The 20761-nt window shown below is 39.5% G+C and overlaps 1 protein-coding gene across 4 annotated transcripts; it reads left to right on the forward strand.

Moving 5' to 3' along the window:
• Positions 1-7150: 7150 nt before the first annotated feature.
• On the forward strand, positions 7151-12887 carry LOC102899730 (P antigen family member 3-like). 4 transcript variants are annotated; one of them, XM_023249292.2, is made up of 7 exons: positions 7192-7304; positions 7448-7617; positions 8213-8301; positions 8416-8507; positions 9370-9478; positions 11253-11403; positions 12776-12887. In XM_023249292.2, the coding sequence occupies exons 4-7, from the start codon at positions 8424-8426 to the stop codon at positions 12777-12779; spliced, it is 348 nt and encodes a 115-aa protein (XP_023105060.1). In that variant the 5' UTR covers positions 7192-7304; positions 7448-7617; positions 8213-8301; positions 8416-8423; the 3' UTR covers positions 12780-12887. The 4 variants fall into 4 exon arrangements, with proteins under 4 accessions (XP_006930952.1, XP_023105060.1, XP_023105061.1 ...); XM_023249293.2 differs by lacking the exon at positions 8213-8301; XM_045051071.1 differs by lacking the exon at positions 7448-7617 and having other exon boundaries at positions 7251-7304.
• The last annotated feature ends 7874 nt before the right edge of the window (positions 12888-20761 follow it).

The following is a 20761-nucleotide window of genomic DNA, read 5'->3' on the forward strand; positions in this document are numbered from 1 at the left end:
TACTAAAGAATGAGTGGGTCAACCAGGCAATTAGAGAAGAAATTAAAAAATATATGGAAACAAATGAAAATGAAAAGACAACAATCCAAACGCTTTGGGAAGCAGCAAAGGCAGTCGTGAGAAGAGAATACATTGCAGCCCAGGCCTATCTCAAGAAACAAGAAAAATCCCAAATACAAAATCTAACAGCACACCTAAGGGAAATAGAAGCAGAACAGCAAAGGCAGCCTAAACCCAGCAGAAGAAGAGAAATAATAAAGATCAGGGCAGAAATAAAAAATATAGAATCTAAAAAAACTGTAGAGCAGAACAATGAAACCAAGAGTTGTTTTTTCAAAAAAATAAACAAAATTGACAAACCTCTAGCCAGGCTTCTCAAAAAGAAAAGGGAAATGATCCAAATAGATAAAATCATGAATGAAAATGGAATTATTCCAATCAATCCCTCAGAAATACAAGCAATTATCAGGGAATACGATGAAAAATTATATGCCAACAAACTGGACATCCTGGAAGAAATGGACAAATTCCTAAGCACTCACACACTTCCAAAACTCAAACAGGAAGAAATAGAAAATGTGAACAGACCCATAACCAGAGAAGAAATTGAATCAGTTATCAAAAATCTCCCAACAAATAAGAGTCCAGGACCACATGGCTTCCCAGGGGAATTCTACCAAACATCTAAAGCAGAGGTAATACCTATCCTTCTCAAGCTGTTCCAAAAAATAGAAAGGGAAGAAAAACTTCCAGACTCATTCTATGAAGCCAGTATTACTTTGATTCCTAAACCAGACAGAGACCCAGCAAAAAAAGAGAACTACAGGCCAATATCACTGATGAATATGGATGCAAAAATTCTCAATAAGGTACTAGCAAATCGAATTCAACAACATATAAAAAGAATTATTCACCATGATCAAGTGGGATTCATTCCTGGGCTGCAGGCTGGTTCCACATTCTCAAATCAATCAATGTGATACATCACATTAATAAAAGAAAAGAAAAGAACCATATGATCCTATTGATCGATGCAGAAAAAGCAATTGCAAAATTCAGCATCCTTTCTTCATAAAAACCCTCGAGAAAGTCGGGATAGAAGGAACGTACTTAAACATCATAAAAGCCATTTACGAAAAGCCCACAGCTAACATCATCCTCAATAGGGAAAAACTGAGACCTTTCTCCCTGAGATCAGGAACACGACAGGGATGTCCAATCTCACCGCTGTTGTGTAACATAGTGTTGGAAGTTCTAGCATCAGTAATCAGACAACAAAAGGAAATCAAAGGCATCAAAATTGGCAAAGATGAAGTCAAGCTTTCACTTTTTGCAGATGACATGATATTATACATGGAAAACCCAATAGACTCCACCAAAAGTCTGCTAGAACTGATACAGGAATTCAGCAAAGTCGCAGGATGCAAAATCAATGTACAGAAATCAGTTGCATTCTTATACACTAACAATGAAGGAACAGAAAGACAAATAAAGAAACTGATCCCATTCACAAATGCACCACGAAGCATAAATACCTAGGAATAAATCTAACCAAAGATGTACAAGATCTGTATCCTGAAAACTATAGAAAGCTTATGAAGGAAATTGAGGAAGATAAAAACAAATGGAAAAATATTCTGTGCTCATGGATTGGAAGAATAAATATTGTTAAAATGTCAATACTACCCAAAGCTATCTACACATTCAATGCAATCCCAATCAAAATTACACCAGCATTCTTCTCGAAGCTAGAACAAGCAATCCTAAAATTCATATGGAACCACAAAAGGCCCCGAATAGCCAAAGTAATTTTGAAGAAGAAGACCAAAGCGGGAGGCATCACAATCCCAGACTTTAGCCTCTACTACAAAGCTGTAATCATCAAGACAGCATGGTAATGGCACAAAAGCAGACACATAGACCAATGGAATAGAATAGAAACCCCAGAACTAGACCCACAAAAGTATGGCCAAGTAATCTTTGACGAAGCAGGAATGAATATCCAATGGAAAAAAGACAGTCTCTTTAAAAAATGATGCTGGGAGAACTGGACAGCAACATGCAGAAGAATGAAACTAGACCACTTTCTTACACCATTCACACAAATAAACTCAAAATGAATGAAGGACCTGAATGTGAGACAGGAAGCCATCAAAACCCTAGAGGAGAAAGCAGGACAAAATCTCTCTGACCTCAGCCGCAGCAATTTCTTACTTGACACATCTCCAAAGGCAAGGGAATTAATTAAAAGCAAAAATGAACTATTGGGACCTCATGAAGATAAAAAGCTTCTGCACTGCAAAGGAAACAATCAACAAAACGAAAAGGCAACCAACGGAATGGGAAAAAGATATTTGCAAATATCGGACAAAGGGCTAGTATCCAAAATCTATAAAGTACTCACCAAACTCCACACCTGAAAAACAAATAATCCAGTGAAGAAATGGGCAGAAGACATGAATAGACACTTCTCTAAAGAAGACATCCAGATGGCCAACAGGCACATGAAGAGATGCTCAATGTCACTCCTCATCAGGGAAATACAAATCAAAACCTGGTTTATCTGGTTTTGATACATATTTTTAAAAATACACTGATGGGGCGCCTGGGTGGCGCAGTCGGTTAAGCGTCCAACTTCAGCCAGGTCACGATCTCGCGGTCCATGAGTTCGAGCCCTGCGTCGGTCTCTGGGCTGATGGCTCAGAGCCTGGAGCCTGTTTCCGATTCTGTGTCTCCCTCTGTCTCTGCCCCTCCCCCGTTCATGCTTTGTCTCTCTCTGTCCCAAAAATAAATAAACGTTGAAAAAAAAATTAAAAAAAAAATACACTGAGATATCACCGCTTGCCAGTCAGAGTAGCTAAAATGAACAAATCAGGAGACTATAGATGCTGGAGACGATCTGGAGAAATGGGAACCCTCTTACACTTTTGGTGGGAATGCAAACTGGTGCAGCCACTCTGGAAAATAGTGTGGAGGTTCCTCAAAAAATTAAAATAGATCTACCCTATGGCCCAGTAATAGCACTGCTAGGAATTTATCCATGGGATACAGGAGTGCTGACGCATAGTGGCTCTTGTACCCCAGTGTTTATAGCAGCACTTTCAACAATAGCCAAATTATGGAAAGAGCCTAAATGTCCATTGATTGATGAATGGATAAAGAAGTTGTGGTTTATATACACAATGGAATACTACTTGGCAATGAGAAAGAATGAAATATGGCCTTTTGTAGCAACGTGGATGGAACTGGAGAGTGTGATGCTAAGTGAAATAAGCCATACAGAGAAAGACAGATACCATATGTTTTCATTCTTATGTGGATCCCGAGAAACTTAACAGAAGACCATGGGGGAGGGGAAGGGTAAAAAAAAGGTAGAGAGGGAGGGAGGCAAACCATAAGAGACTCTTAAAAACTGAGAACAAACTGAGGGTTGATGGGGGGTGGGAGGGAGGGGAAAGTGGGTGATGGGCATTGAGGAGGGCACATGTTGGGATGAACACTGGTGTTGTATGGAAACCAATTGGACAGTAAATTTCATATTTAAAGAAATAAAATAAATAAAACATAATAAAATAATCTCAGCCTCAGGGGTGTCAAGGGAGATAGCCATATATTTAATGAGGGTCTCCTTCAACCTCTGTAGGAAGGCTATTGGGCTCTCATTCTGTGTTTGTATAATTTTGTATAATTTAGGGGCTGAGTCTTAGATATTTTAATGTTTTTTTAAATACAAGCTTGGAAGTGGCAGCAATACCATTCCCCAATCAGATGGTCATATTCCCAATTAGGATTTTGAGGTGGAACTGCCTGAGTTCTAGTTAGGGAGTTGCAAGTTCCCTATAGGACCTCCAGTCCCATGGTAATTAATGAGTTGCCCATCCCCATATCTCTTAGCTGCTGCCTGAACCCCACAATTTTCTGTCTCATTAAGAGTCTGATTTAACAAACGCATTATATCTTCCCAGGTCAACTCAAAAACATATGTAATATTCTGAAAAACCTCTATATACTTATCCGATGAGAAAATTTATCTACTTCTCCTTTTATCTGTCTTAAACTTTGTAATGTAAAAGGTTTCTCCTTCTGGCATTCTAGCTTCTCATAAGGGAAACATTTATGTTATATTACAGGGCAGGCCCAGATGAGGTGGGCAGTAGGGAGCAGAACTGCACTTTTTATATAGATTGAGAACCCAAGGAGGTGGAGGTGGAAGACTTCCTTTCCTCCTTCTCTAGGTCTGCTTTGGATACAGGTAAGGGGCCCTTAATTGTTTCCCCTCCAGAAAGGGTTGCCATTAAATCAGGACCCACCTTACAGTACTTACATGTATCTCGATTTTTTAAAAATCTTAAACCAGTGTATATTTAAAATCCATTTAATATAAAATTTCCTTTTAAAGATTTCCCTCATGAACCTTCTAAACTTTCCTTTGTATTCAGATTTTGTCCCAAGCCATTTGTCTCCAAATAGCCAGTCTCATTGAGGACAAAATTACTTTCTTTTACCTTTCACAAAAATGTATTTCCATTCCTTATATTTTTCTTACATACCCATCTTTTTTTACATACGCAATTGTTTTTTTATTTCCATCAGTCTTAATTACATTTAGCAGAATTTTAACTCTTAGAAACCTTAGTCTCCAGGGAAAACTCAGTAGTAATCAATTGTGAACTGTCTGTTACATCAGGATTCCTTAGATGTCAAACTTATGAATCAATTAAGCACAAAACATGTTTTTTTTAACAGACCCAAATATCCTTAGTTTTTCTGCAACAAGTCAAAAGCACAAACCCACATCTAGTAATTAGTGCTTTTGCCTTTTATCTCATTAGACATACAATGAATTTAATCTTAATTAATCATGCAAGTAAAACTTTAACGTTTTAGGTCACCAAAGACTTTGAAAGCTATTTTAATAATTACCCATGAAAACTATGAGACAGACAACATTAACCATTATTTAAGTTATTCTTTTGCTAACAAACTGGAACAGAGATAACATGAGCTTATCTGACCTTCAGCAAATCTAGATAGAATAAAAGTTTTGTTTTGTTTTCCACTAGTGGAATTAGGCAGTCCATGTCAGTCTGGAACAGACAGGGAATTTCCCTGAAACAAAGTGAGTTTGGGCAGCTGCTGGGGAATATTTCTTAAGGTCCCCGTTCTGAGGTAGACTGACCAGAGACCGTTGGCTCTAACAGTTGGTTTTGAGGAATTCTCCCCATCCTGGTATCCTACATGGGTCCCACCCAATGAACACTGTTGCAGGACAAGCATGAGGGAAGAGGTCATTTTGTCCACTTGGCCTCTCCTCTCATGGGGATTTAGACACCTCTTAGCATTGGCAGGTCAGTATAAACCCCAGACTTGTATCAGGCCTCTGCAGACCTGATTCTGCCTTGAGCCATATGAGGTCTTCACGGAATCTCAGGGTAGGACCCACCCAGGCTCCATAGCCGAAAACGTGGAGCACAGGCACTCACACACATATTTAGACAGATTACAGATTTCCACCCAGGATTTCCCTGTCCTATGTGGAGACTATATCACCAGGGAGGTGATCAAGCTCCCCTTCCGCCTCTAGGGCAGGCCTGAATTCCATCCTAGGTCCCCGGGGACATTTACCCAATCTGATGTCCCATCCTGGCAGAATTTTCCTATTCCCCCTGGAGTCTGTTCAGCGAAGTGGTGGCCAAATATTGTCGGGCCCTGCGAGGGGTGGGGGTGGGGGGATCCAGTGAAATCACCGGTGGCATGCCTTCCTTTCTGTCACAGGGGCCCAAGAAGAGTGGCCTTTTTGCTGGCCTCCGACAATGGTGACTCAAGGGGCAAGCGCGGCTGTGGGCTTCCTGACCAATGCACCAAAAATGTTACAGCAGATACTTGGTGGCCAGGAAGAGACAAGTGACACGCACTCGGGGGATTGGAAAAGACTATTTATTCTGCACCAGTGCTGGCCCAGTGGAATCAGGTCAGAAGGCTTAGCCCTGAACCCTAGGTCTGGCCTTCTTTTATGTGTGGGATTGTAGGGGTTTAAGAGGGAAAAAGGGGGGTGCACTTATTGATTGTGCTACACAGGAACTTTACAGATGCAGGAAGTAAGCAAGATGACAGAAGACAAAAGCATGCAAGGGAAAATCTGGTCTCGGACATCTAGCTGGCCCCCTTTTTTTATCTGCCCTTCCCAGATTTCCTTCTCACCATGAGCTACATCAACATAACGTTGCTGTCACAAAAATCTCTTGCCTAGGAAAATAAAAGTTGAAAACAACTCTATTGTCCATTCCAGGAACTAACTGAAAGATCCATCAACTCTTCAGTAAAAAGTGCCAAATGACATTTTTCAACCATAAGGAATTTGAAACTTTCGACTTAATATTCTTGCCTTGCTGTGTCCACCAAACCTACACCATTTTAGCCCTATTGTTACTCAGTCTTCATCACAACCTCCCCCAACGTTGAAAGAATTGTTCTACTCCGACTTCACAATTTGAGTACGTATCTCTCCTGTCTGGCCACCTCAAAGACTCTGCTAAGACCCTGTCCAGGTAGTGTTTTCCCTGACAGAGTTATCCAGTAAAGTCAGCTTTACTTATCAAGTCGAGCATAGTCACCATTACTGAACATAATGAACCAGTGGACTGAGCTTAAACCCCAGGACCAATATCGATAGAAACTTCTGAAATGTGCACTGATTGAAGGACCACAGGTACTTAGAGAAATCAGTTACCAAACCACAGGTTTCAATGTGCAGTAACACAAGCAAAAAAGGTAAAGAAAACAGTTGTTAATGTATTTATTATACAGAGGAGAGCAAATTCACTCAAGTATGACAGCAAATCCAGAAGCATGGAAGAGAATGATTGATCAAAGCATGTATAAAAATAGTATTAAAGTACTTAGTATCTATTTTTGTTACAGATATCTTTCTGAGAAACATTCAGCACTAACGGTGACTTGTAACTGTCTGGCCCCAAAGTATCTGGTTGCAAAAGAGAGCTCGGGCAGGAGGAAAAAGGCCACTCTTCAAGCACCTTGTCGGGAACTCTGCGGACACTGCCTTCCCACGCCTTGGCTGCAGGCGTGGGAAGAAGTCCACCAACATTGCATACACCCAGTCAGTACACACATATCCACGTCAGTACGCACACACATTGTACCAGGCCTTTCCTGCGCATGCCCATTGTTAAGAAAGACGGTTGCTGAGCATGCGCCCTGCTGCCCACGCGTCCTGTGAGCAGAGCCGAGGAAGAAGCGGTGGTGTGGACGGTGTCGTGATCTTTCTGGCTGCCTGCCCTCAACCGGTAGGTCCACCAATCAGTCCTTCCAGGACTTTAAGTGTGAGTGACTGTGAGGAGAGTGCCAGTGGGCCTCGGGCGGGTCGGGACGGTAGATCTGTGGCCTCGGAGGAGGAAGTTGCTAGGAGTTAGCGTTCTTCTCCTCACAGGCGTCGCGGCCGCCATGGCCCTCGTCCTCGTGGTGGTGGGACGGGGACAAGTGAGGACAGCTGGCGGCCGAGGACGGGGGAGATGAAGACAGGGTGGGTCTTGGGGGCGTTCTTTGAGGTATCTGAGTCCTGCAAGCACCTGGAACTGCCAGCGGAGCACTGAAGCCAGAGTGAGTCCTCAGTGGGACCCTGGGTGGGAGGCGGGCCAGGCGGTACAGAACAGGTCTGGAAGGGGCGCCTGTGGGCGGGGGTGGGGGTAGGGGTGGGGGAGGGGGTGGGGGAGGGGGTGCGGTCAGTAGGCAAAGTGGCTGGCTGACGCTGGATCTCAGGTCAGGTCTAGATCTCAGGGTGGTGAGTTCGAGCCCCACCTGGGCTCCAGGATGGCCGTGAAGTCTACTTAAAACGAAAAACAAAAAACGGTGTGTGGGGCTGGAAACGGGGAACGGTGTGGGGTTGGAGCTGCGTCCCGGAGATTTGTATCGCACTGTGCAGGGTGTCAAGGGAGGAGCCGGCTCACTGGTCAATATCGAAACTAGACACCTTCAGCCCTTGTAGTGGGAAGACAGCCATAGGCAGTACGCAAACGATTAAGATTTCTCTGTGTTCCAAGGAAACCTTATTTAACGGGGTAAAATGGGACCAGTAACTGGGAATGTGAAAACAATGGCGACTCAGGTTTAAATATCCAGCATTGTTTTCTCACATGCCTTTATGATGGGGAATCTAGCTGTGAAACTAAGCCTCGCGTTTTCTCCTGTCCTTAAGGTGATTTGACTGCCAGTTTGGCCGATGTGAATGATCTTGCAGCCCGTTTATTTGGTGTGACCACAGCATGTACACTATCCTTACACAAGGTTGATTTTGAAAGTATTTTCAAAGTAAAAAAAAAAAATTAAAATGTTATGCCTTGGAGGTGGTGTACCTAGCCTTTAGAATACATTTTCCAAATACTGATATTCTACTTTCAGGGTGAAAAATGAGTGGGCGTGTGAGAACAAGATCTAAATCTAAACAAAGAAAGGATGATGGCAAGGCTAACCAGCCAGCTGCACCTGTGGCTGTGAGTACTTCAGCAATTGATGTTCTATACCATCAGTTTATTTCTCTGAAAATGTTGTTGAACTACAAACGTACAGATACAGTGATAAAAGTTTCTTTGCTGGGAAGGGGCAGAAAACATTGAAGCAGAAGGATTCCATACTTGTGTTCTCTGGGTAAATATACCCTATGACTCCTTTGTCATGCTTACTAACAACGAGTTGTACGTATCCATCCCAGCATAGTTTAAAATAGCCTCCAAAGTGCTTGTGGGTACCTCTTCTGGGTAGCCACTCTGTGGGAAGAGTAACTCTTTTTTAATTTAAATTTTACTTAACGTACAGTGCAATATTGGCTTCAGGAGTAGACTTCAGTGATTCATCACTTACATACAACACCCAGCGCTCATCACAAGTGCCCTCCTTATCACCTGTCACCCATCTGTGCCATCCTCCACCCACCTACCTCCATCAAGCCTCACTTTGTTCTCTATCCTTAACAGTCTCTTGTGATTTGTTTCCCCCTCTCCTTTATTTTTACTTCCCTTCCCATATGTTTCTCTGTTTTATTATTAAATTCCACATATGAGTGAAATCATAGGGTACTTGCTTTCCTCTGATTGACTTCTTTCACTTAGCATAATACGTTCTAGCCCCATCCACATTGTTGCAAATGGCAAGATTTTAATACCTTTTGATGACTAATATTCCATTATATGTATGTGTATATAAATGGCCATATAACTTTTAGGAATACAATATAGAATTATATTTTATAAGTGTTTTTATGCTTATTTATTATTTGACATAAAATGCGTAACATAGGTTTATATTATTGGCATGCATTAATGCAACGTTTTGTTTACACACACACGCACACCCTAGGCCCAGCAGCCCAGTGATGAGCAACCTCAACAAAAGGAGGCACCCACTGAGTGTCAGGATATTATGCCGGAGCGAGAGAAAGCAGTTGAAGAAGCACCTCTGGATGAAGGTGAAGGGAAAGGGAAAAAGAATGCTTATGGGGGCACAGGGTATATTTTTGCATCACGGATTATGACGTAACAGGACAAAACAAAACCTTAGAAGAGAATTTCAGCCATTTCCTGAAAATTGTTTCAAAATGTGAATAGAGTTTTCAGCTGTATTCACTCTAACCAATTTCCCCTTTTTCTTCAAGATTTAATCTGCTTGAACATGCAGTTTGTTCTAAATCAGAGGAAACTGTTTACTACAAAAGTATACATTTTTTCACTAGTTGAATTTGTTCTTCTTAGAACATTTTTGCGTGGCCTTTTCCTTCCCTGCATCAAAAGTGTAAGCTGGTTTTAACAGTGTGTGCAGAGTGCTGAGACAGCATATCTTATAACATCAGAAATAAAGAAGATTTGCATAGGGATGGTAGCCTCATTTTATAAATAAGAAAACTAAGGTTCAGGGATTGTGGCTTGCCAAAGACTGCTTGACACATGGAGACATAACTCATATTTCATTACACGGTTTTTGTACTTCCTACCATCTGTGTTGTTATACCAAAATGTGAATGCTTTTGTATAAAATGCTTAATACTCAAATGTGTCTGTACTGTAAAATAGCGTAGTACAGGCACAGGAATAAATGAAGTTCAGTGGAGCAAGAGATAGACTCCAGAAAAAGGCTCAAGGAATGAGAGCCACCATTTCCTTTGCTTAATCATTTGATATGGTACATTTGGGAAACGCTGTATAATTTGGGAGACTGGCATATAGGTAAACTATATTAGTGTGATTTTTAAGTGGCTTTAGGAGGTGTTTAACAACTTATGATTAGGAAAATCAAAAGTATCTTAAAATGATCATGAAACGGAAATTACCAGCTTCCAAAGAAACTTTTTTCATCAGATACTTGTATGGAATTATTGACATCATTCAGGCCATGGATTATTTTAGGAATTCGCTGGTAAGAGGTTTCTACAATAGGACTTCTGACAAAGTCCATTAATTTCTTTCCACCCTGCTCCCTTTATTCTCACTGTAAGACAAAAGTTTGACTATAAGTCACTAATATTTTGCTGTTATTTTTGATACTTGGTTCTCTGCATGATTCATTTATCATAAGTTAGAGAGACTTTGCCCCTAAATCTAACTAGTTAAATTTCACAAAATAGCTTTCAGGTTGCTCCAATAGGAGATGTATGTCACTAGTGTAGGATTTGTCATAGGCCCACAAATGCACTCAGCTAATTGTTCAGGAAATTAAATTTTAATTTTCATTAAAATCCTGTCCATGGTGCAGGGTGCCTGGGTGGTTCACTCAGTCAGGTGTCACTCTAGATTTTGCCTCAGGTCATGATATCGGGGTTCGTGAGCTTAAGCCCCGCATCCAGCTGTGCACTAGGAGTGCAGAGCCTGTTTGTGATACTCTTCTATCTCCCTCTGTGTGCCCCTCCCCTGATCATTCTCTCTCTAAATAAATAAACTTAAAAAAAATCCTGTGCATGGTGTACATTTAAGATTTCTTAGCTGATGCTCTCTATTCTTAGTACACTGTGGTAATATAATGCAAATGTAGATTTAGTGTGGTTTCTCTTTAGATTGTTATTTGAAGTAAGGTTTCATGTTACAGAAAAACAAAGATGGGAAGTCCATCTTTCCATCGCTTTTTTTGTTACCCTAAGTCTACAGGCTTGTATTTCATATAATGGCAAGAATACATATTATCACTTCTTTGTTTATATTTTATGTTTACTCCTTAAATTGATTATCTTTTTTTTTTTTTTTTTTGGTAAGGCCCTGACCTGGAATCTGGTATCCAGGAACTGCCTGTGCCAAAGACTGGGGGCAAAAGTGAAGATGACAGTGATGTGAAGGGGGCGGATGTCCCAACACTGGAGCCCGTGAAGATGCCTGAAGCAGATATGTTATCCATTGAGAATGCAAAGTATGCAGATATTTTCCTGAATATTATATCTTTACTTATGTAGATATGACTTTATTGATACTTTAATGACAGAGTTTACACATAAAGGTAACTTTCATAAGTAGTTCAGACCCTAATTTCCTGACTGCCTGACTTATACCCTATCAGATGTAGACTTAAATTGGGTCAGAGCCTTCTTAAATAATAAAAAATGAAACCATTTCCTTTTTTATAAAGTGTAAATACTGGGGCGCCTGGGTGGCTCAGTCAGTTAAGCATCTGACTCTTGATTTGGCTCAGGTCACGGACTCACAGTTTGTGAGATTGAGCCCCACGTTGGGCTCTGTGCGGACAGCATGGAGCCTGCTTGGGACTCTCTCTCTTCCTCTCTCTCTGTCCCTCTCCCATTTGTGCTGTCTCTCTCTCTCACTCTCTCAAAATAAGGAAATAAACTTTAAAAAATAAATAAAATACACTGTAAATACTTTAACCGATGGCTACTTAAATTCAGAATCTTCTATAATTTCCTCTTAAAAACCACAAAATGCATTTGGAGTAAATACCAGTTTGTATGAAATATGCTGAGGCACTGAAGTAGGTTCTAATACCAGCTCTAACATAAGTTGTGTGATTCTGGGAGAATCCCTTCACTTCTGAATGCATCTTGGCTCATATATTTAGTGATTTCAAACCAGATATATTGCAGTCAGTTTTTATTGCTGATTTTTGTATTCTGTGGTTCTATTGGATAATATACATGGAATACAAAAATCTTCCATTTTGTATGATTTATTTGTCATCAGATAACATCTTTGGTCAAATTTTAACATCTGAGTTGAGATTTCATTGCTACTGAGAACAAGAAAACACACTGCTTGATGTTGGTTTTTCTCTATGGAGACCTGGATACCTGTTCTTAAATTTTGTCAGACTCTAAATTATTGTGGCTCTTACGAAACACGTGCCTTTTGAAACCTTTCCCCAATGAAGGCTCAAATGAGTGATAAAATGGCAAGAGATAGTTTAGTTTCTAGTTTCTGTGGCACATCAAGTAGGGAGAGTGCATGGGTGTTACATGTAAGCAATGAATCCCTAAATTCTACTCCTGAAACCAGTATGACACTAGATGTTAACTAACTTGAATCTAAACATAAAGATAAAAAAATGAAACTACCTTTCAATAGGTTCATTTCATTTTATCTGTTCTGAACCTGAAGTGTTTTTTTCTTTTCTTGTACCTGTAGAAAGTGTGGTGTGTTCCAAAAATGTTGGTAAAGCATATGCTTGGAATTCTATCTTATAAAATAAAAACTATAGTGTCCTCTGTATATCATTAATTTAATGTAAATAAATTCTGCTGAGTAATGTTTCCAACTCTGTGTCTGTCTTACAGGTGAAGGACAACCGAAAGTGTAAGCAAGAAGAAGCTGAAACCATGCAAACTGCTCTCATGTAGGAAGGACACTTCACTGTTAAAAATCCCTCAATAAAATCTTACAACTTTCTCCAAAGACTCTTTCAAACCTTTGTTAAACTTACTCTAAGTATTAGATGCTATTGAAAATTGTGTCATTTTTTGAAATTTATATCTGATTGAGGTGGTAAGTGCAGATATATCTGTACATCGATACTCTCTCCAGAAGCCTTGCTACATAGGATTTAATTCCAGAGGTGTATGTCAACATCCATTATGAGCTTCAACGTACACAATTCTATCATCTTTGAATACTAACAGTTTGTTCCTGCTGTTTTAAACATTATCCCCCCTCTTTGCTTTCTTATTTCACAATATTGGACAGACCCACCCAGTACAGTGTTGGAAAGTATTGGTAAATAATGGACATCCTTGTCTTACTTCTGATAGGAATTAGAAAATTTTTAGCATTTGACTATATTTACTGTGACATAAAAGAAGTTCCATTCTTAGGTTAGTTTCCTAACAGCATTTCTATTGAATATATGTTGACTTTCATAAACACTTGTAGAACGTTTATTGAGATGATTGTAGCAGTTTCCTTCCATGAATCTGTTAACATAATGAGTTTCATACATATTTTCCTAAGTTTAATTTTTTTTAATGTTTATTTAGTTTTGAGAGAGAGAGAGCGTCAGCCGAGAAGTTGCAGGGACACAGTGAGACACAGAATCTGAAGCAGGCTCCAGGCTCTGAGCTGTCAGCACAGAGTCTGATGTGGGGTTCAAACCCACAAACTGTGAGATCGTGACCTGAGTTGAAGTCTGGCGCTTAACCGACTGAACCACTTAGGCGCCCTAATATTTTCCTATGTTTAAATCAACCATACGCTACTGGGAGGGAATGTTCATGATCTATGATCTTTCTGAATAACCTACATCATATTAATTAGGTTAGAATTTGTATTAATATCTTCATGAGTGACATTAGCATCTACTTTTATTTCATATACACTCTTGGATTTTAGTATCAAGGATATACTGGCTTCATAAAATTTATTGGTATGTAAGACCTCTTTTTCTATCCTCTGGATCTGAAGACCCTGAAAGGCTGTGAGTAATGTTGGACTAGAGTTTCCCATGTTCAGCTGTCTCTGGATTGCATCTTTCTTGGAAATTGGACCCTACCTAAATGGCGGGGAACCTCCAGATCCGCATCATTTCAAATTTGGTGAGGTGCCCATCTTCCTTGCAAGATGTCTCTAATGATGCCATCACTCCGAAAGCTACCTCCTCCAGTTTCTACGCTATTATTAATCTTCTATTCCCAGAAAGTTAAAAGTCATGGCTCTGTTAACTAGATAATTTTGATCTGTGCTCTATAATTGTGAATAGCTGGCCATCCACTGATTGTGTGCACTTAGGACAATAGATACATTTATTGAGTTTTTAAAGAATGAGTTACTATAAAAACTCCTCTATTGATAGCATGTATACTATATGTCAGTGTCTTCTTTCTCCTAGGTTCCATACATGTATAACTTCATTTAATCTTCACAAAAAGGTGTGTCAGAGTGTACCCACAACTTACTTTTGACTCTAATAAGCAGTAGATTTCAGGATTCAGTTCTAAGAAGCCCTTGGTCATCCTCAAAGTAAATACATCTGGAAATGTTGGCCAGGAAAACTGATGGTGTACATGATGATGATACTGGCAATCTGACGTTTTCATAAAAATTTATAGTAATTTTATAATGTTTGACATGAAGGGCTTTGTCCTTTTGAAGGAAAGGTTTCACAAAATGTGGCACACAGACTTCACATGGTTTTCCAGATGATTTAATTGATACAAAAAAAACATTTAAATTTTTAAAATAAGAGCATACTTATTTTACTGTGCTGTAATATAATAATTACAACACCAAAGCTATTTGGAACAGTTTATCCAAAGTGAAAGAATGATGTCACAGGCCCCATAGCAAAAAAAAACACAGATCTCCTGCAAAACTTCTTTCTTCAAAAGTTATTTAATGGCAGGGATATTAGCCATTCTTACAGGTGTGAGGTGATATCTCATTATAGTTTTGTATTTTGTATTTGTATAGACTTCTATTTGACGAGTGATGTTGAGCGTCTTTTCGTGTGTCTGTTGGCAATTTGGAGGTCTTCTTTACAAAAGTGTCTATTCATGTCTTCTGCCCATGTTTTAAATTGGGTTATATGTTTTTTGGGGTGTTGAGTTTTATAAATTCTTTCTATATTTTGGATACTAACCCATTATCAGAAATGTCATTTGCAAATATCTTCTCCCATTCTGTAGGTTGCCTTTTAGTTTTGTTAATGGTTTCCTTCCCTGTGCAGAAGGTGTTTATTTTGATGAAGTCCCAGTGGTTTATTTTTGCTTTTGTTTCCCTTGCCTCAGGAGACATAATCTAGAAAGAAGTTGCTACATCAGATGTCAAAGAGGTTACTGCCTGTGTTCTCCTCTAGGATGTTGATGGTTTTGGGTCTCACATTTAAGCCCTTGATCCATTTTGAATTAATTTTTTTTTAAATTTATTTAAATACAAGCTAGATAACATACAGTATAGTCTTGGCTTCAGGAGTAGAACCCAGTGATTCATCTCCCCCATGTGACAGCCAGTGCTCATCCTGAGAAGTGCCCTCCTTAATGCCCATCACCCATTTAACCCATCCTCCCACCCACCCACCCCTCCAGCAACCCTGTTTATTCTCTGTATTTAAGAGTCCCTATGGTTTGCCTCCCTCTCTGTTTGTATTTCATTTTTGTGTATGGTGTAAGAAACTGGTCCAGTTTCATTCTTCTGCATGCTGTTGTCCAGCTTTCCTAACCATTTGTTAAGGAACCTGTCTTTTTCCTCGTGGATATTCTTTCCTGCCTTATCAAAAATGAATTGACCATATATTTGTGGGTTCCTTTGTGACCATATATTCGTGGGTATTTTATTCCATTCCATTGATCTATGTGTCTATTTTGGTGGCAGTACCATACTGTTTTGATCACTACAGCTTTGTAATGCAATTTTATGTCCCAAATAGTGATGCCTCCAGGTTTGCTTTGCTTTTTCAAGGTTGCTTTGGCTATTCTGGGTCTTTTGTGGCTCCCTACCAGTTTTAGGTCTGTGACAAATGCTGGCAGTATGTTGATAGGGATTGCATTAAATGTGTAGATCGCTTTGCGTAGTTTTGACAGTTTATCAATATTTGTTCTTCCAATCCACGAGCATGGAATGTCTTTCCATTTCTTTGTGTCATCTTCAATGTCTTTCATCAGTGTTTTAGTCTTCAGAGTGCTACAAGGATTTCACCTCTCTGGTTAGATTTATTCCTAGATATCTGATTGTTTTTAGTGCAATTGTAAATGGGATTGATTCCTTAATTTCCCATTCTGCTGCTTCCCTATTGCTGCATAGAAATGCAACAGATTTCTGTATGTTGATTTTTGCATCCTGTGACTTTATTAAATTCATGTATCAGTTGTAGCAATCTTTTGGTGAAGTCGCTTGAGGGGGGTGGGGTTTAAACAAGAGTATCATGTCTACTGCTGCAGAAGAAGCAACAGGTGTTGGCAAGGATGTGGAGAAAGGGAAACCCTCTTACACTCTTGGTAGGAATGTAAACTGGTGCAGCTACTCTGGAGAACACTACAAAGGCCCCTCAAAAAGTGAAAAGTAGAACTACCCTATTGTCCAGCAATTGTACTACTAGGTATTTACCGAAAGAATACAAAAATACCAATTCAAAGGGATACATGCACCCCGATGTGTATAGCAGCATTATTTGCAATACCCAAGCAATGGCAACAGCCCAAGTGTCCATCAACTGATGATGAATGGATAAAGATGTAGTATAGGGGTACTGGGTGTCTCAGTAGGTTAAGTGTCCAACTTTGGCTCAGGTCAGGATCTCACAGCTCGTGGGTTCGATCCCATTCAAATTGGCAAGGAATAAGTCAAACATTCAGTATTTGCAGATGACATGATACTCTACGTAGAAAACCCAAAAGATTCCACCAAAAATGTTCTAGAACAGATACATGAATTCAGTAAAATCACAGGATACAAAATCAGCATACAGAAATCTGTTGCATTTCTATACACCAATAATGAAGCTGCAGAAAGAGAACTCAAGGAATCAATCCCATTTACAATTGCAGCAAACCATAAAGTACCTAGGAATAAACCTAACCAAAGAGGTAAAAGATCTGTACACTGAAAACTATAAAACGCTGATGAAAGAAATTGAAGATGACACAAAGAAATGGAAAGACATTCCATGCTCATGGATTGGAAGAACAAATATTGTTAAAATGTTTATACTATCCAAAGCAATCTACCCACTTAATGCAATCTCTATCAAAATACCACCAGCATTTTTCACAGAGCTAGAACAAACCATCCTAAAACTGGGATGGAACCATGAAAGATCCCAAACAGTTAAAGCAATCTTAAAAAAGAAAAGCAGAGCTGGAGGCATCATAATTCAGGACTTCAAGTTATATTACAAAGTTGCAGTGTTCAAGACAGTATGGTACTGGCCCAAACACAGACATGTAGACCAATGGAACAAACTAGAAAACCCGGAAATAGACCCACAACTATATGGTCAACTAATCTTCAACAAACCAGGAAAGAATATCCAATGGAGGAAAAGACAGTCTCTTCAACAAATGGCGTTGGGAAAACTAGATAGCTACATCCTGAAGAATGAAAATGGACGACTTTCTTGCACCATACACATAAATAAATTCAAAATGGCTGAAAGATCTAAATATGAGACGGGAAAACATCAAAATCCTAGAAGAGAGCAAAGGCAGCAACCTCTTGGACATCAGCCAAAGCAACTTCTTACTAGATACGTCTCCAGAGGCAAGGCAAACGAAAGGAAAAATGAACTTTTGCAACCTCCTCAAGACAAAAGGCTCCTGCACAGCAAAGGAAACAATCAACAAAACTAAAAGGCAACCTACAGAATGGGAGAAGATATTTACAAATGGCGTATCTGATTAAGGGTTAGTATCCAAAATCCATAATGAACTTATCGAACTTAACACCCAAAAAACAAATAATCCAGTTAAGAAATGGGCAGAAGACATCAATAGACTTTTTTTTTTCAAAGAAACCATACAGATGGCCAACAAATCCATGAAGAGATTAGATGCTCATCATCACAAATCAGGGGAATGCAAATCAAAACCACAATGAGATACCAACTCACACCGGTCAGAATGGATAAAATGAACAACCCAGGAAACAACAGATGTTGGCAAGGATGTGGAGAAAAAGGAACCCTTGTGCACTGTTGGTAGGAATGCAAACCGGTGCAGCCACTGTGCAAAACAGTATGGCATTTCCTCAAAAAGTTAAAAATAGAATTACCATAGGATCCAGTAATTCCACTACTGGGTATTTCCCAAAGAATATAAAAATACTATTTTGAAAATGTATATGCATACTATATTTATAGCAGCATTATCACAATAGCCAGACTATGGAAGCAACCCAAGTGTCCATTGATAGATGAATGGATAAAGACAGCGATATATTACTCAGCCATAAAAATGAGTGAAATCTTGCCATTTGCAACAAAATGAATGGATCTAAAATGTATGATAGTATGTTAAATAAGTCAGTCAAAGAAAAACAAATACCATATGATTTTGCTCATATGTGGAATTTAAGAAACAAAACAAAGGAACAAAGAAAAAAAGAGACAAAAAAATTGACTGTTAAATGGGGAGAACAAACTGGTGGTTTGCAGAGGGGAGGATGGTGTGAGGATGGGTGAAAAAGGTGAGAGAGATTAAGAGGACACTTATAATGAACACTGAGTATTGTATAGAATAGTTGAATCACTATATTGTACACCTGATACTAATGTACCACTGCACACTATCTATACTGGAAATAAAAAATACCAATGGCATTTCTCACAGAAATAAAAAGAAGTCCTAAATGCGTATGGAACTACAAAAGACCTCAAAGAGCCAAAGTAATCTTGTGAAAGAAGAACAATGCTAAAGGCATTATAGTATGTTACTAAACAGATTACAAAATAAATTACAAGGCTACGGTAATTAAAACAGTATGCGATTGGAATAAAAACACACATAGACCAATGGAACAGAAATAATCCGCATATATGTGAGCAACTAATCTTCAACAAGGGTGTCAGCACTCAGTTGGGAAAAAGATAGTCTCTTCAGCAAACAGTAGTGGGAAAACTGTATATACACATGAAAAGAGTAAAAGTGGGCCCCTACTCTACACCAAACATAAAAATTGAACTCAAAATGCGTTTGAGACTTAAAGGCGATAGCTAGAACTTCAGAACTCCTCAAAGAAAACACAGGGAGAAAACTTCTTGACGTTGATCTCGGCAATTTTTTCTTGAATTTGACAACACACAGGCAACTGAAGCAAAAAAGGCAAGTAGAACTACATCAAACTAAGGAGCTTCTGCACAGCAAAAGATACAGTCAACAGAATGGCATCCTACAGCATGGAACAAAAGACTTGCAGGCCTTCTATCTGACAACGGTGTTAAAAACCAAAATATGTAAGAATCACCTACAACTCAATAACAAATAAAAACACAATAACCCAATTGTAAAATGTGTAAAGTATCTGAATAGACATTTTTTCCAAAGAACATGTGCAAATGGCCTTCAGGTATAGGAAAGGGTGCCCAACATCACTAGCTATCAGGGTAATGCAGATCAAATCCACAGTGGCATATCCCTTCACAACTATTTTGATGGCTATTTCCAGAAGATAACAAAAAGATAAGTGTTGGTGAATATTTGGAGAAATTGGAACACTTTTACACTTAAGATGGGAATAAAGAATGGTGTGATCACTATGGAAAAAAAAGTGTGGAGTTTCCACAAAAATTAGAAACAGAACTCAGGGCACCTGGGTGGCTCAGTCAGTTAAGCATCCAACTCTTGACTGCAGCTCAGGTCATGATCTCGAGGTTTGTGGGTTTGAGCCCTGTGTCGGGCTCTGTGCTGACAGTGCAGAGCCTGCTTGGGATTCTTTCTCTCTTCCTCTCTCTCTGCCACTCCCCCACTCTCGTGTGCACGTGTGCTTTCGCCCTTGCTCTCTCTCTCTCTCTCTGTAAAAATTAATACATAAATTAAAAAAAAGAGGATGGGGGAGATATATATTACAAACTTTATAACTTTTATAAAATATAAATCTCAAATATTATGTAAACTAAGAACAGATGCCTCACAGTATGCATTTTTCAGTTGCATAAAGAAAATGATATGCATTAAACACAATAGAATTTGTTGTCTCTGTGAGAGGCATAGCGTGGGAGTGGAAAATGCCAACAAAAAGGATCAAACGAATGAATGACAAGTGAGGGGTCTGGCCTGAAAGAATCATGAGAATAGTGATATGAGCTGGAAAGAAGATTTTGTCAACCTCTGACCCTAAATATCCCCACTGTCCCTTTGCTTAAACTATTCTGACCTTCTCTTAGGCCCGTGAGAGTCACACTTGTGACTGCCTTAGGGGCTTTATAGTGCTGCTCCTGGGGTCCCTGCTGTGGTAACCCATTTTCCTCTCGTGCTCAACTGTCTACCTCAGGCTTACTTTTGAGGTCTCAACTTTCACATCAGTTTTTCATGAAGGCCTTTTCTGGCCACAAACCGCTTTATCCCCAATTTAAATTACTCATCCTCTTTTCCTTTCTCTGAGCACCCTGAAAACTTTCTCCATTTCAGTATTTGTCCTAAGGGGATATAGTGGTTAGAGAGAACCTTGCTGAAACATCTGTCTCCCTGTTCCAGCCCCAGCCCCATGGTGAAAGTTGCCATTGTCTGTTTGGTTCTCCACTGTATATTCTGAGGGCCTATTCCAATGCCTGTTACATAATAGACTCTCCAGGATGTTTGTGGGAGGAATAATTGAAACTGAATGGAAAGGAAGGAAGAATA

The sequence above is a fragment of the Felis catus genome, chromosome X, assembly GCF_018350175.1.
Source record: "Felis catus isolate Fca126 chromosome X, F.catus_Fca126_mat1.0, whole genome shotgun sequence".
In the NCBI taxonomy this organism is placed as follows: domain Eukaryota; kingdom Metazoa; phylum Chordata; class Mammalia; order Carnivora; family Felidae; genus Felis; species Felis catus.